We start from the raw sequence: 15,572 nt of genomic DNA, 5'->3' as shown, positions 1-15,572 counted from the left end.
GTCAGATTTTTATTTATTCTAAATCTCAAAATAATAAAATTGAGTCCTGGCTAGTTTATTTATAAGATGGTCTCCTGCGCTTTTCTATTTTAACTATAACAGCATATTGTTTTATATCTCGTAACCTTATATGATAATGCTTTTTACTTCTTCGCTGTGAAAAATTATATTTACTCATTTTAGGCTTGATACATAGGTTGATTTCTTTTTTATCAATCTTGTAGTATTTAACCCACTAACCATGTCTATACTGATTTTCTGATACTTAATCGGTAAAACTATAGGCATTTCCTTGGAGTTAGGAAAAATAACTGTTTTCAAAGTAGAATATAGTACCTGTCAAAATAAGTGATGATTATAATAGAACTATGGTGCAGAATTACTACTTTTTCCTCAACCACACAAAGAATCAGTTAAAGGTATAGTCCAGGGCTGGCCCGGTGGCGCACTGGATAGTGCGCCGCTTGGGAAGCGCGGCGGCGCTCCCGTCCGAGGGTTCGGATCCCACATACAGACCGGCTCCCGCTCACTGGCTGAGCGAGGCGCGGGAGCAACGCCAAGGCTTGCGATCCCGTTGCCGGTCCCTGGTCCGGTACGGGGGCAACACTGAGGGTTGCAATCCGTTGCCGGACACGGAAAAAAAAAAAAAAAAAAAAAAAGACAAAGGTATAGTCCAAAGAATAACAGCCTGCTTTTCAGTCCTCAGGCTAAGTGATTTATCTTTATTTTCCTTCCCCTCTTTCCAAAATTGTGCAATTGAGAAACTGAATCTGGCCTGCAAGTATTCAGCCTCATTTCAAATACTTATTTATGCTCCTGCCTCATACACAATTTTCAGCCTGCTTTCATTGTTAACCTAAAGTTTCCTTTCTTCCAAAAATAAATGTAAGCTTTCAAAATGTGCTTAGTATTTCTGTAAAAGCTGGTAATGTAAATATTCAAAGCCCCTTTGAGTACTTTAACTCAGAATGAAAATTCAGCGGGCATCTTACCCCTGACTCATTAGTTCTCTTGGTAACGCCCTTTCAATGGCCCTGCTCCCCTGGGAGTGGTTTTATTGCATTTACTTTGTGCCACTGCCAGCTGGAGATTGGACGGCGATGGATTTATAAGTGAAACAGGCACACAAGTACACTCAAAAGGAGACTATTTAAATGTCGAAGGAAGTAACTGATGGCATGAAGAAATTAGAGATACATTTTATGGGATCCAGTTTAAACCCAGAAATAATTCAGCCCCTTGCCATTAAAAAGAAAAATCTCAGTTCTCAAATTGCACAGCAGCCCTCATTTTGGAAAGCAAAGATTTGGCTTGCAAATTTGACTTTGGCCCTGGCCCTGGCCCTGACAAAGTATAGACTTCCATGGCTCAGGGGGGAGATCTCCCAAGATGCACATTTGGAAGAGAAGTGCCAAATGCTTGGCTTTCAGCTTAAGATTTGTTACCCTAAGCTTTATTCTTATTTTATTTTGTTTTTTAAACCAAATAACAAAACCTTTCAGAACCTACAGTGTTATGTGTATGGCATGTACCAGAAACTTTGTTGTATTCGACACATTTATTTTCTTACTAGTGTGGAGGGTTTTGTGACTTTCAAAAGGCTTCTACTCACCTGATTTCCTTTGATCCTCGAGATAGCATCTGAGTGGATGAGACTCCCCATACTGGGTGACTCTTTGAGGAGCAATCAGGGAGGCTGATAATCTCTTGGGGTGATATCTACTTATCTTTAGTAAAACAGTGCCTTGTTTTGTTCTTTAAACCATCACATTATTTTTTTTTTAGTTTTTTATCATTTTGTTATTCAAAAATTTTTTATGTCCATTATAGAATTTTTGGATATATTGCAGGGTTTTAAAAAAATAAAATTAAAATCTCCTGTTAGCCTATCACGCAGAGAAAACAACTTCAATGAACATTTTTGGTTTATTTTCTTTCCACTTTTCTTTGTATGTGTGTAGCTTTTTTCCAAAAGAGGACATTGTTTTGCATATGCATGTGTGTTTTACCTGATATATTGTTTTATATAAATCTTTAGAAACACACACATCTTTCAATGATCATGTGGGTGCCATCGCACGCATATTCCATGATTCCCTTGCTGCCTTACAGCATTGCTCCATGGAGGGCTCCAGTCTCATTAATCTCCGAATCATCTCAGAGTTCTGAATGTGTCAGCCAAGGAGAGGCAGGGAGTCAGGTTTCCTCCCCCAGGTAGCCAGCTGTAGGAAAAGGTGATTGAGCCCAGGTCTCAGGAGACCTAAATTTTCATATTTTCTCTATGTGCTGTGTGATCAAGAACAAATGAAGGTTTCATCCCAAAGACCTCTTAGTTCTCCTTGCACTCTTCCTGAGAGCTACAGGTTCAATCAGATGAATAGAAGATTATTCTCTTCCAATGTACCCTCTTTTTAGGTGGTGTGGTGGAAGGCCAGGTGGAACACTGTAGAAATTGGACCCCAAGGCAGTCTGGTTGTTATAATGAGGCCTCCTTTCAGCAGACCCGACTTAAGTAAGCACTTTGCCAATTCAAACACAAGAAATGTTGAAGTTTACTTTTGCATTAATTTTGAAAAAAATGCTAAGCATATAAATAGAGCAAACAATACTTGAGAGAGCACTTAATCTTGAGAAAGCTATTTATAGACTTTTATAACTAGCAGCTAATATTTATGGCTTTTATTCATACTCATAATTGAATAAATGGAAATCAGATTTTCTACTGACTGTAAGAAGCAAAAATATTTTCTTAAAATGTCATTGAAAAAAAGCAGTTTTCAAATATTCTAGACTACTTAGCTGAATGCAATGCTGTATCCTAAACTGAATCCTGACAGAAAAAGGACATTAGTGGAAAAACTGATGAAATTCAAATAAGTCTGCTGTTTATTTAATAGTATTGTACCAGTGTTAATTTCTTCATTTTGACAAATTGTGTGTGGTTATGTAAGATGTTAACATTAGGAAGAAGCTGGCAAAGAGTAGACGTGAACTGTCTCTATTATCTTTGCAACTTTTTTGTAAATCTAAAATTGCTCAAAAGTTAAACATTTATTAAGAAAGTAAAACACATTTTGCTAGATGACAACTCTGCAGGGCAGGGACAGGGTGTGTCTTTTTTACTACAGTTTCCTGATGCTCAGCATGGGGCCTGGCACGGGGTAATTAATAGCTATTAGATGAATAAAAAAATGAATAAAGGAATGAACCACACACAAAGTGTGACTGATTCTAATAATTCTTACTATTCATCCAAACAAATTCCAGCAAGAGCCGTACTTCACATGACTGGTTTTGCTGCATTCATTCAAGGAACAATGAGAGGAACATTCGTTGCCAGCTTCTTGAGTCCCAGGCTGAGGTAAACCTACGCCAGGAACTGGGAGGGACCAGAGGCCACCTCTGCCCTCGGGGCGTTCCCACCCCATGTGGTGGAGGAGACACAGACGAGTTAGTAAACGGGCACAGAGTGTGAATGGCTCCAACAGAGGACTGCTCAGCGTAACAGGCAGATCAGGAGCAGGAGCCCCTGCACTAGGGGGATTGGGAAGGCCATAAAGTCTTCAGAAACGCCCAGTGATTCCCCAGGAGGGCAAGACAGAGGAGACATGAAGATAATAAAACTGCTCTAATTTGAAAATATTTGGTAACCCATTTTTTTCATTTTTTTAAATTATTAAAAATGCACTACCTAAAATCATTTCTGTCCTAGCACACCAAACTTGCCTAGATCTTAATTTTTATTTTGTGATGCTTTAAATAGAAATCAGACTTATGTAACAACTCTTTGTAAATCACTGGGCTAGGTGTTTTTACCTGCAATATTGTATTTAACTCTTATTACCTGCAATATTGTGTTTGACTCTTAGAAATCATCTGTAAGAGAGATAGCAATTACCTTACATTTACAGATGAACACCTGAGCTCAGCTGGGTTAATTTACCAAAGGCTACACAGCCACCAAGATGAGGAGCTAGTGAGTGGTCAGAGACAAACAACTGGCCCCAGTACCTGTTCTCCCTTCCTTCCTTCCTTCCTTCCTTCCTTCCTTTCTTTCTTTCTTTCTTTCTTTCTTTCTTTCTTTCTTTCTTTCTTTCAGAAAGAGAGCGTAATATTTTTATTAATAACTACATCTCACATCACTAAAATATTTTATTCTACAACTTTTGGCTACAAACTCTTAATCACTTCTTTATATGCCAACAATTTAATTTAATTTTTAATTTTTAAATTTATCATTAGCATATTCATTCTTACTTATTTCTTTATGCCCTTTGCCAGACCTACCACTTTCCATCCCCTCCCTCCATCCCTCCCCCCATCTCTAGTATCCTTAGGTTTGTTCTCTGCTTCTGAAAGTTCATGGTATTGTTGTGGTCTTTTCTTTCTTTCCTTCATTCAGTCCTTCTTCCCTCTTTCCCTCCCTGCCCCAACTTCCTTCCTAGCAGCCAGTTATGAGTGAGAACATGTGATATTTCTGTTTCTTTGTCTGGCTTATTTCACTTAACATAACTCCAGACTCATCTATGTTGCTGCAAATGTCAGAATTTCATTCTTTTTTATGGCTGAGTAGTATTCCATTGTGTATATATACCACATTTTCTTTATCCAGTTGTCCATTGATGGACACTTAGGTTGGTTCCATATTTTGGCTGTTGTAAATAGAGCTGCAATGAATGTGTTCTCCCTCTCTTATGAGAAAGGTTTCTGTTGGGTGCATGTCTTCCAACTCATGGCTACATTCCCCATCCTTCTTACAGCTTTGTCTGGCCACGTGACTAAGTTCTAGCCAATTACTTACATAGGTAAGCAGGAGTGATGTTTGCAATGTTTGAGTTGTGTCCCTAAAGGAAAGAAGCATGTTCTTCCCTTTCTTCCTGTTGGCCAAAGTACAGACATAACAGTGATCAGTGGAGATGCTGTCTTGGACCTCAAAATGAAAGTTCCATGTTCAAAATGAAGAGCAACAAAAGGGAAAGGTTCCAGGTGTCTTGTGGAATCATTACATCAACCCAGAACCATCCATTTGGGCCTTTATAGGGGAGAGAACTGAACTTATGTCTTGTACAAGCCATTGTTATTTGGGTCTCCTATATCCTCACTCATTTGGGAGACATGATTAACACTCTGACTTGATCCTTCCAAAGCTCTTGCCCCATTCACTAGCCAACCCTTTTGGTAGTCCTTAGCAACTTTGATCTACACAATACTCACTGCCGCCCCCAAATTTTTGCCAGAATTTTTCCCTCAAACCCCTTTACAACTTGTGTTCCAAACTACAAATCTTCTAAACAACCTCCTGCATTTACGAACCACCTCCTAATCACCAAATCCAAGGCATGTGCCCAGGCTTTGCACTACCACCTCTTTATTGACCACTCTCTCCACTGAGATTTGCAGCCACTCACATGATTCTCCTTTACTTCCTTTTACTTCATCATTGTCACCTCTTCTTCCTCCCGTCCTCTTATTTCTCTACCTCTCTTTGGCAATTTCAATCACTTCGCATTGTTGAGGTGTCATTTTTGAATCTTTCATGGTACTCTTCTGTTTCTTGAGCTCAAATCCTACCTTTTCTCCTACCTGTCAGTCATGTCCACCTTGGCATCCCACTCCCAGCTGGAATAAACTCACTGATGCCTCCTTTTCTCAGTCTCTGTGTGTATAACCAGTTGCCCTGTGCTTTACTTTACCTCCCTAATGCCTCTCACACTTCACCTCTCTTTCATTCTCATTGCCACTTCCCTGATCTGGCCCCATTATCACTTCTTATCTGGGGCCATTATGATATCCTCTTGGGTACTTCTTTGCCTCCTATAGTCAGCAGCCAGATTAATATTCAAAGAAACAAAAAACAAAAACAGGGGGTCCTCTACCCCACTAGTTTTGATGGACCCCATCATCTACCTAATAAAATTTCAGTTCTTATGCTGGCATTCACAAACATCCAAGATCTGTCTCCAATTTACTTTCCTAACTTTATTTCTAACTTTAGAAACTCTATGATCTACTGTACAACTTATACCTCCTCCAAACTTGCTTCTTGCTTTTTATTCCTTTTGTTTTCATCTCTATGGCTTTGCTGATGTTATTCTCTCTGTCAGGAGTACTTTTCCCCCAAATGTCTACCTATTCAAATCCTAAACATCATTCAAGGTACAACTCAAAGGTAATCTCCTCCATGAAGACTTCCAGTTTGCCTAGGCACAGCCTTGTGAAACTAATAGAAATTGTCATCATGCTGCCGGCGGCCAACATGAAATGTGCCGTTTAGATCCCCTGCTGGAGAAAGCACAGTTGACTGACAGCCCCACCTGCCATCTGTCTGGATTCACCACCTGTTCCTGCGAAGGTCACCCTTTCCCTGGTTGTGCCAACCAGTGACTAAGCAAGATAGGGGTCCTAGTGCAAGCCCATTCCTACAGGACTTGAGACTCCTCTAAGAGGCAACTTTGGCTGGAGGACTCCCCATGGCCTGGCTGAAACTTTCTTAGAACTGCACTGCATCTGAGAGGCTTCCTGCCCTATCCTCCTTCCTTTCTCTTCTCCTTTCTCAGGTGTTTGATCTGCATCACAATATGAAGACTTTTCCCTCCTATTTCTGCTTCTTCCCTTTTATCTTCCATGATGTTTTCCCTAATGAATCGCTCATGTGTCAAATTCTATCTTGGTATCTGCTTTCCAGAAGATCTGAACTGACACGTTGCTTTTACAGCATTTACCATGCTCTACCTTGGATTATAAATAATGGTGTAAATGGCTCATGACTTCTGTTGGGCTGTAAATTCTTGGGCATAGGGACTGGACATTAGCCAATTTTATGGTCTCCAAATATCTAGTACAGTGCTTTGCATATATTCAGTACCCAAAGTAGTTTGTTGAATAAATAATGATTATAATATGCTTATATACTTATGTAAAGTTTAAACAGCACTTTTACATGCTTTATTTGTTAAATAAATAACACAGGTCAGCAGCTTGAGGAACCAAGATTTGGTCCCAGATCTTCTATAATCTCTTTGTCTATTAAGGAATCCCTTTGTACTAAGTCCCTGAGGTGTTGGCATTTAAAATCAGCTTGAAGATAGATACAATTGTTTCATCAGTGTTGTCCAATAAAACTTTCTACAATGATGGAAATGTTCTATACCTGTACTGTCCTGTGCAGTAGTTATTAACCCCATGGGACCATTGAGCATTTGAAATGTGGCTAATGCAACTAAGGAACTGATGTGTTAATTTTATTTCATTTTAATTAATTTTAATTTAAATAGTCCTAGGGGGTTAGTAGGTACTCTATTGGTCAGCATTTTTCTAGTCTTTTCTCTGGCCATTTCTGCTCCCATTTCTTCAGCATTGAATTGAGGTTTAAAAAATTTTTTTGAAGCTAATGCATTCAGTGTGCAGTTCACTGCAAATGGGACAAAAGGAATATCCAATCAACTCATGACGCACAAACTCAACATGCTCAATCCAGTCATCAACCTGAGGATGCTGCTGTTTGGAGGAAGAAATTTGTAATTTATAATTCTAATCTAAGAGGGTGTTTCTTCTTGCCTGAGGATGGTTCCAGGCTTCTCTTATGGTCTAACCTTTCATAACTGGCTTCATATTCTCTGGTTTGATGCTCTGAAAGGAGTGAGAGACAGGAAGACCAGAGGAAAATGCTCACATTTTTCTGTGAGGTGCAAAATTTTAATTCTAAGAGATAATAGCTATTGGGGATTTAGAGATTCAATTAAACTTCAAAAACTCTTTATGTTAAACAAGCAAACAAAACAAAGAAGGATAAAGAGCAAGAGCAAGAATACTTTCCCCAAGTAAAGAAAAAAGAATTTGCCTTTTTACCTGGTGAGCAGGATTTTTGTTTCTTTCTCCCTGCATTGCCAGCTCTGGGTTTACATAACCATTTTTAGCTTTCTCGATAGAACCATACTCGTACATTCTGTTTGATGACAACGGAGGGTCCAGGAGGGTTTGCTGTGGGGAAATGTCCTTTGCAATATCTCTAAGTGGGGCTTCAGGGATACTGCACAGATGAATAATAAAACATGAAATGAGCACCAAGGCAGAGAAGAAGAACATGACCTGGAATTCTGAGCCCAGCAGTTTTCGCAGTTCCAGATGGGCCCAATCTATGGCACCCAAAATGTAACCCAGGGCACCTCCAAAACCTGGAAAGAAAGAAAGAGCTGTATTAGCATATTTAGCAAACTATCTTACTTTTCCACCATGCAAGAGCCCTCCTCTTCAGTGAGAGAACTCCCTGAGAACAGCAGAGGCAGCCTGCAGCCTGGCAGCAGGGGTTCAAGTCCTGGCTCTAGCATTTACTTGCTGTGACCTAGGGCCTCCTCAGCTATAACATAGGGTAATAATGAAAAAGTAACCTACTAATAGGATTGTGATTTGAAAGTGGAAAGCATTCAGAATTGTGCCAGACACATAGCAAGTGCTTAGTAAATATTGCCACCATCAGAGATACTGTGGACTTTCCAAACCGCATTCTCTGTACTGCTTTTGAACTTAAACTCCTGACCTGAAAGAGCCCCAAAGAAAAATAATTTCTTATAGCAATAAAATTAAATTATTTGTATTGTCATTTATCTATTATTAAGCTTCCTAGGATGATGCAAGCTTGCAAAGATCAAACAGCCTTGAAAGCTGTCTTCTCTCCTGTTAGAAGCTCAAGGAACTTGTTTCCAGCTGATAGCTACAGAAATAATAAGAACAGAAGTTTAAACACAAATTTTAAAAAATGCTATTATCCTCCCACAGGACTCCAACCTGAAGTTTTTGGGGCACCTGTTTTATCAGCTTATGTGTACACACAGTGTCACTTGAACACTGAGGAAGGGCTCCTCAAAGTCAATCCCACCCTAATGATTGAATATTTGAAATCTCATTATTAGTAATTCATTCTTTTGAGCTCCTGTTTTAAAATTCAAGTGTTCCTGGTATGGACAAGACATTTCACTACTCAGCACCAAAACAGTAAGTGTTCTTCTGATGTTCCTTCTGGTGTAGACATCAGTGGCTTCTTCTGGTGAAGGGGGACATACTATGAGGTGGGAAGATGTCTAGGTAATTAAGGTGTTAAATGCCAACCAAGCACATCCTCTGCATATGTCAAAAGCCTATGTATGACTGATCCTTCTGTCAAAAACATTTCAATATCAACTTCTCATCATGCCTTACTAAACACAAATTATCTACCTGAACAGAGCAGCTTTTGTGTTTGTTTTTTGTTTCTCTTATGAGTGAAGTCTCCATTTTATCCCCCAGATAAAGACAACATCCTCACAAACCAGGGAATCAAAGAAGAAAACAGAACTTAAGGAATTCCTATATCTAACCCTAAATACCTAAACTTACATAAACCTGACCCTAAGAACACAAACCTAAATGCCAAGTACCATGAATACTAATTGTCCAGAATTGTGGGAGAATGGACAATTGTGGGCACTTCAAATTCTGGTTGTTCTAATCTTTGGATTCCAAAAATAAAGCATCATTATCATACCCTGAGTGTCAACGTGTTTTAAGGTAGAATTATGGGAAATTGTGACCAATGGGGTGCAATAAAGAAAGAGATATGTTCTCTGGCAGCAAGGAATTTATGGTCTGGTTATGCGTGATGAGCATATACATAAACAGATAATGACAGATACGGTGAGATGCCCATTACTGTCTCAGAGGGAAGTTGTGAGACTTGTGGTGCCTCTGGTCATCTTTAGACAATGACTCTCTTTATTCAGTTGTAGAGAGGCAGAAGGTGTCAGAGGTCATGTGTGTAAAGCCAAACAATCAACCAATACGAACGTATTAGGTGCCCCCCTTCACCACCACCTCCCACTTACGACAACCAAAAATGTCTCCAGACATTGCCAAATGCTCCGTGGGGGTGTTGAAACAGCCTCTAGTTAAGAACCCCTGACCTAAATCAACTCTATGCCAAACGTACACATTCCTTCTTTGAAACTATTTATCATTTGTAAACAGATCAATGGTTGTCGTATCGCCACTCAGTTCTCCTACCACTATGCCTCTATTCAGATTTGTTGTTCCACTGAGCATCTCCAGTTGGCTCCAGTGGGGAAAAGTGAAACAGAAGACTCCTGCCCATTTGAAAGAATTAATAAGTGAAATAAATCCTCCACTGCGCAATGAAATAGTAGTTTTATTTTATGAATATAAATATATGGATATATATATAATGATTTATTTATATTAGATATTGATTTGAACAACTAAATCCTACAATTGGAGGGCTTTCTAATCCTGTTGCATGTCTACTGGTTTAGTTTAGTTCAATAAGTATTTATTGAGCTCTAAATATACATAAAGGACTCTACTAGTTTCTGGGGATGTTAGCACAGAATTAGACACAGTACCCCATCCTCTTTCACAGAAGTTAGTTTCAAATGGGAGAAGCAGATAAGTAAGTGGGAGGAGCTACTTTTGAAAACTTGTAATAATAATGAGCTAGAACTGGGATCTGGGTACTCGAAGAGTATGGAGCGGTTCCAGAGTCAGTTACTGGTGCTGAGTCATCCGTATTCAGATGATGCTGATTCTTAATAATTATCATAGGATTCCTTATAATTAGCAATGAAGGTCATGAGTTCAATATATCAATGAATCCAAAAATTTTAGAGGCAGAAGGACCTTTGAACAATCGGATGAGAAAGCTGCACAGGTTCCGTGATGGCAAGAAGAAGAGTGTGGAATCATGCCTAATTTCAAATTTCACCTTTGTGCTTTCTAGTCCTGAGATCTTGGGCACTTCTCTGAGAAATGGGGTGGTGATGCCTCCTCTCATGAGTTCAGTGGAGGTTAATACAATATAGTGGAAGAACCAGGGCCAAACGAGGCACCCCGATGGCCTCCTACAGAAACCCTAATTCAGCAGCCTCCTCCAGAAGCAGGAGAAGACAACTACCACAGGGAACTGGCTGACAGGACTTAGTCCTTCTAGGGCCAGTGATTAGAATCAGTGGATCACCCTGAAGGGTGAGACCTCTCATGTGGTGTGTGGAAGGAAAATATACCTCAAACTTGGAAAGAGTAAAAACGAATTGCAACTGCCTGACATTTAAAATATCATTCGAGAGTACTGCATCTTAAACTTTAACAAGCACACGAATCCCATGGATGTCTTGTTAAAATGCAGGTTCTGATTCTGAAGGTCTGAGTAGGGCATTCTGCATGCCTTCCAAGCTCCCTTGTGATACTTGTGTTGTTGGTCCAAGTACTACTCTTTGAGTAGTCAGGTAATAGAGCAGTTTCCAACAAATCCACTCCACCTTCATCTGACATTCTTAGGGAATGGGACTTTGTTGTCATAGGATGTTTGACCAGCAGTCCACAACTGATAAGCACAAGAATTTGCAGTCCTGTGAAATTAAGGTAATTTGCAGACATTAATAGGGCTCTACGACTTGTATTAAATTTTTGTAGCTTGATAGAAAAATTACCCAAAAAGTATTACAAAGGAGTTACAGTTTTATTGCCTTGTAGAAGGTTAACCAGAAGGTTTGTATCTAACCTAGTATTTTTTTCTTTTGCTAAACACACACATGCACACACACACACACACACACACACACACAGACAGTTCCTGCAAGACCTTGAGGAAACTGTTTTTATGTCTTTCCCATTGGTTCCCTCATTCACCAGTTAAATAAAACCTTAACACATGCTAGAAAATTACCAGTACACTCCTCTTGGGGAAAAGGGGGAGAGGCAAAACTGTTTTGCTTGTCTCAAAGCTACTGTGGGATGTAGCTGCAAGTTACAGCAGTACAACAAAACATGCCTGGAAGGCATAGTGGGCCACTGGGGAAATTATTCTTCTCATAGAATATTAACATGCTGGAAGAAAACCTTTAAACTTTATCTATTTATACCTTCAGATATGATGAGGGCCAGCAGAGGGCTGTGGAATTCACTGAAGGTTTTCCTTTTTGTTTCCTATGCTTAACTTAAGGATTTTATCTTCAAAGATAGTTTCCCAAACAAAATGTTGTCATCTTAGCTGTAACAAAGGCTAATAGTTTTACCATTTTACCACCTTCCACATCTACATCCAGACTGCATTTATCTCTACTGCCAAGATCAGCCTCTCTGGGGCCCCTGGAACCAATCACCAGGCTGCTGGACAAGCCATAAGCCAGAGCATCCAAAGGACATCTGCTGCCACGTTAGAAAACAAGCTTTACAAAGAAATGGCTCAGCTGGCTCCTTCCTCACAGAGCCAGGCTGTGCTGTCAAACTCAGACCAGAACTAACTTTATGAGAATTAACAGCTTTAGCAAACAGAAATCATATCTCATAACTAATGACAGAGCTTAAATAATGTCTCATCCTGGAAGAAGTCCAAGTACGTTGAAATATGCATTATTTTTCTCTTTAGTCCACAACTATAATAGTTAAAATGAAACACTGGGGGACTTTCATAATAAAGGAATCTAAGACCAAGAAAACTTAAGAGAGTCTATCTAAGTCAGGCTCTGCACCTACCATGTACCTGTAACTGCCTCCCCGCATCAGGTATGTGGCATAGCAAGCTCAACACCAGAGGTGACACAGCTCAGGTCAAGGGAGTGAACAGTGTGATGCAGGCTACTTTACCTCCGAAGGAAGACAGACTAAAGATCCCCACATTCCCATGGGATTCATAACAGGGTTATTTTCTGATTTTCTACATGTTGAAAAAATAGCAATGAAAGATTAGGCATATGGTTCCTACCTATCCCCACTACATAACACTAAACCCTGTAAAGTTAACACTAGTACCAGTTTCTGCGCACGCGCGCGCGCGCGCGTGTGTGTGTGTGTGTGTCCTTGACCTCATCTGTTTATCAACAGAAATTGATGGAGCACCTGTTGTCACCAGGAACTGTGCTGGACACTTGGGATACAGCAGTGAGCAAGACAGACATAGCCCTGCCCTCTCGGAGGCTGATAAGGAAAACCAATCACAGTGATACATGTGCTCTGGTCAAAGAGGGAAGACACAAGTTGACCTGATATTTCTTTAGATTTACAAAACAACTTTTCTCTTAAAGATGGTGAGATAATATGCCTACAATATTGTGCGCTCTTACAACCTACCTCTAATCCTGGCATTTCCTTCTCCTGTGGGGCCCTTCCTTCATAGTCAAGCTAGGCCAGGATGCCTCATTGCTCTGGGAGAAAATGTGACAGTAGAAAGCAGAGAAAACAGAATGTGTTTCCTTGCTTCTGAGTTTCAAAAGCCTTTAGGCTCCAAAAACAGAGACAATAGATTCAGTGGAAAATGTGCTTTAAGAACAAGGCTTCCCAACTAGGCAGAGCATTCATGATGGGTCACACGTATTGGTGAACCCCTAAGGCAGTGGTATCCCTGCTCCCTGCTCAGTGGGCCTAGCTAGAGTTGATGAGTAGGAGGTGGGGAGCAGAACTTTGACTTAGGGGAACCAAGAGTAGCAGGGAACAGCACCTCATTGCCTGGTCAGACCTCAGGGAGGCAATAAGACCTCCAGGAAGAAATGGCTATGCAGCGGCCTAGACAGATGAGCTTACTGTGTGTCTGGCTCTACTCTAAGTGCTTGCTCAAGGATTAGAAATTAGACTGCAAGGCCAAGTCATTAATTGGCTTGGTTCTGGAGCCATTTGTGCCTACCTCAAGTTTTCTTTAAGTCTACAGAACTAATATTCTTAGTTCCGAGTTGCAATAGCTCATTGCACCATGAAGTGAATGAAGTACTTTGCAAAATGCTTTAATTCCTCTTAGTGGCTACCACAAGGCATGGAGCACAAATGCTAGAGGGAAAATTCTCAGGCCTAGAAGTCGTGAACTGAATGGGACAGCTCTCAGGAGCTACCACAAGTCTTCTCAGTCCCCCCTCCCTTGCCCCGGCAGCTGCTGAGGTGACCAGTTCTAAGCCAGCTTTGGCTGGCTTTGCACAGGTGCGCCTGGTCAGCACCTTACTCGAGGGAAGCCACACACAGCTGAGGTTCAGCACTCACACAACCCTTGGTCCTACCCTTGGTCAGTGGAGACTGGATGTGATGGATTACTCTTCCCTCCTTCATTTCCCACATGGAGAGTTCTGCAATGCACTTTATAAGGCTCCTGAGGGGGTCCCGGTGAGATGGAAGACAGCCCCTTAGAGCAAAAACCAACTCTGGAATGCTTTCTGATTGGCCTGTCCCATTCTACCACTTCCTTACTCTTGCTTTTTGGAATCCATTCCCAAGTAAACTGTCTGCATACAAACATCTCTGCAGCTCAACTTTTAGAGCAATCTAGACTAAGATATGAACCACATCTTTGATTGAAGGGTTGGTTGGCTAGTCGTTTGTGTTTCGCCCCTAGTCTACCACTAACCAGCTGTGTGACTTTGGGTTAGTCCCTTTACTTCTCAGCAACAGAGGTAAATCATTGGTAAAATGAGGATATTGGAATATTCATCCCACAATATTTACTGAGCACCTTCCACATTCCGAGCACTATTCAAAACACTGATTATAGAGCTTCCTCGAGGAGTTTCTATGTTGGCTGAAGAGGCAGACTATAAACAGCAAACAAATGAATAAATACTATAATGTTGGCTGATGATAAATACATCTGTGAGGAGGGACTATGTGACCAGAGATTGTAACAAAGCAAGGAGGAAAACTGAGCCAACTGGACTCTGGGGAAAGAGCTTTCAAGCAGATTACCTCTTCTCTAACCTGCCTGTGAGATTCTTTGAGAGCTGTGTTGATTACACTTGAATGGAAAGGAGATGGCAATTTGGAACCATTAACTGCTTTGCCCTAAGTTGCCCTAAGTCATGCCTTGTCACCTAAAAGATGAAATTCCTGACTTCTTGGTTTCTGCCCTGGCCACATCCTTTTCAAGCTGCTGGAATGAGGACATGTGACAGTCCCCCATGAGCAGAAACTTCAAAGGGAACCCAGATGATGAAACAAAACCACTCATCCAGCAATTATCTATAAATAACAAAAGGTTAAAATAGCTACAAACATGAAACATGGCTCCTTTCCACTGCAGTGGTTTGGTCAAAGGGGCCCATGTCTCAACTTTATTTTTAAGACTTCATGTTCATTCCTTAACTATTTGCTAATCAGAATATTTGTTACATTTTAGCATTTGTAGAAGAGGCTGAATCAAACAAGTTACCCACTATTATTTCAAAGATGTACATGAGGCAAGTTCTTCCCCGAGTCATTATAAATAAATTTTAATGGTGGGATCAGAGGAAATCAAGTAAACATAAATAGTTGGTGTTTGATCCTTCTAGGTGGTTCCTGTGTCCATTTGCCAGGTTATTGATGACATTGTGTAGAAATTCACAAACCTCTGAGGAAACAAAGGCCCAGAAATGCTGAGGCTGCTCAGCAGTCAGGGGAGGAGCCAGGATTTGAAGAGGGGCAGCCTCTTCCATCATGTTTCATCACTGCCTCCTGCCAACGGATGGAGCCCTCTGCTGAGGACAGCAAGGTCTTGGATTCATGGGAGCAGGAATATGCTTGGTTAGAAGCTTTTGGCACAGAGGAGGAATTTCCTACCAGTTAGTATAGGT

General features: G+C 40.6%; 1 protein-coding gene across 3 annotated transcripts in view; it reads right to left on the bottom strand.

The window, feature by feature from the left end:
* The window catches only part of SLC45A2 (solute carrier family 45, member 2), a 32,528-nt gene that overhangs the window by 8,999 nt on the left and 7,957 nt on the right, over nucleotides 1–15,572 (bottom strand). For 2 of the 3 annotated variants that reach the window (XM_008585117.1, XM_008585118.1), the window contains exon 3: nucleotides 7,849–8,174. The exons of the other annotated variant lie outside the window; for it this stretch is intronic. In XM_008585117.1, coding sequence (XP_008583339.1) covers nucleotides 7,849–8,174 — 326 coding nt within the window. The remainder of the gene's footprint in view (nucleotides 1–7,848; nucleotides 8,175–15,572) is intronic. 3 annotated transcript variants of the gene reach the window in all.

This window comes from Galeopterus variegatus, unplaced genomic scaffold, assembly GCF_000696425.1.
Source record: "Galeopterus variegatus unplaced genomic scaffold, G_variegatus-3.0.2 Scaffold3461, whole genome shotgun sequence".
NCBI lineage: Eukaryota > Metazoa > Chordata > Mammalia > Dermoptera > Cynocephalidae > Galeopterus > Galeopterus variegatus.
Note: the sequence above shows the minus strand (reverse complement) of the source record. Positions and strands in the feature narration are given on the sequence as shown.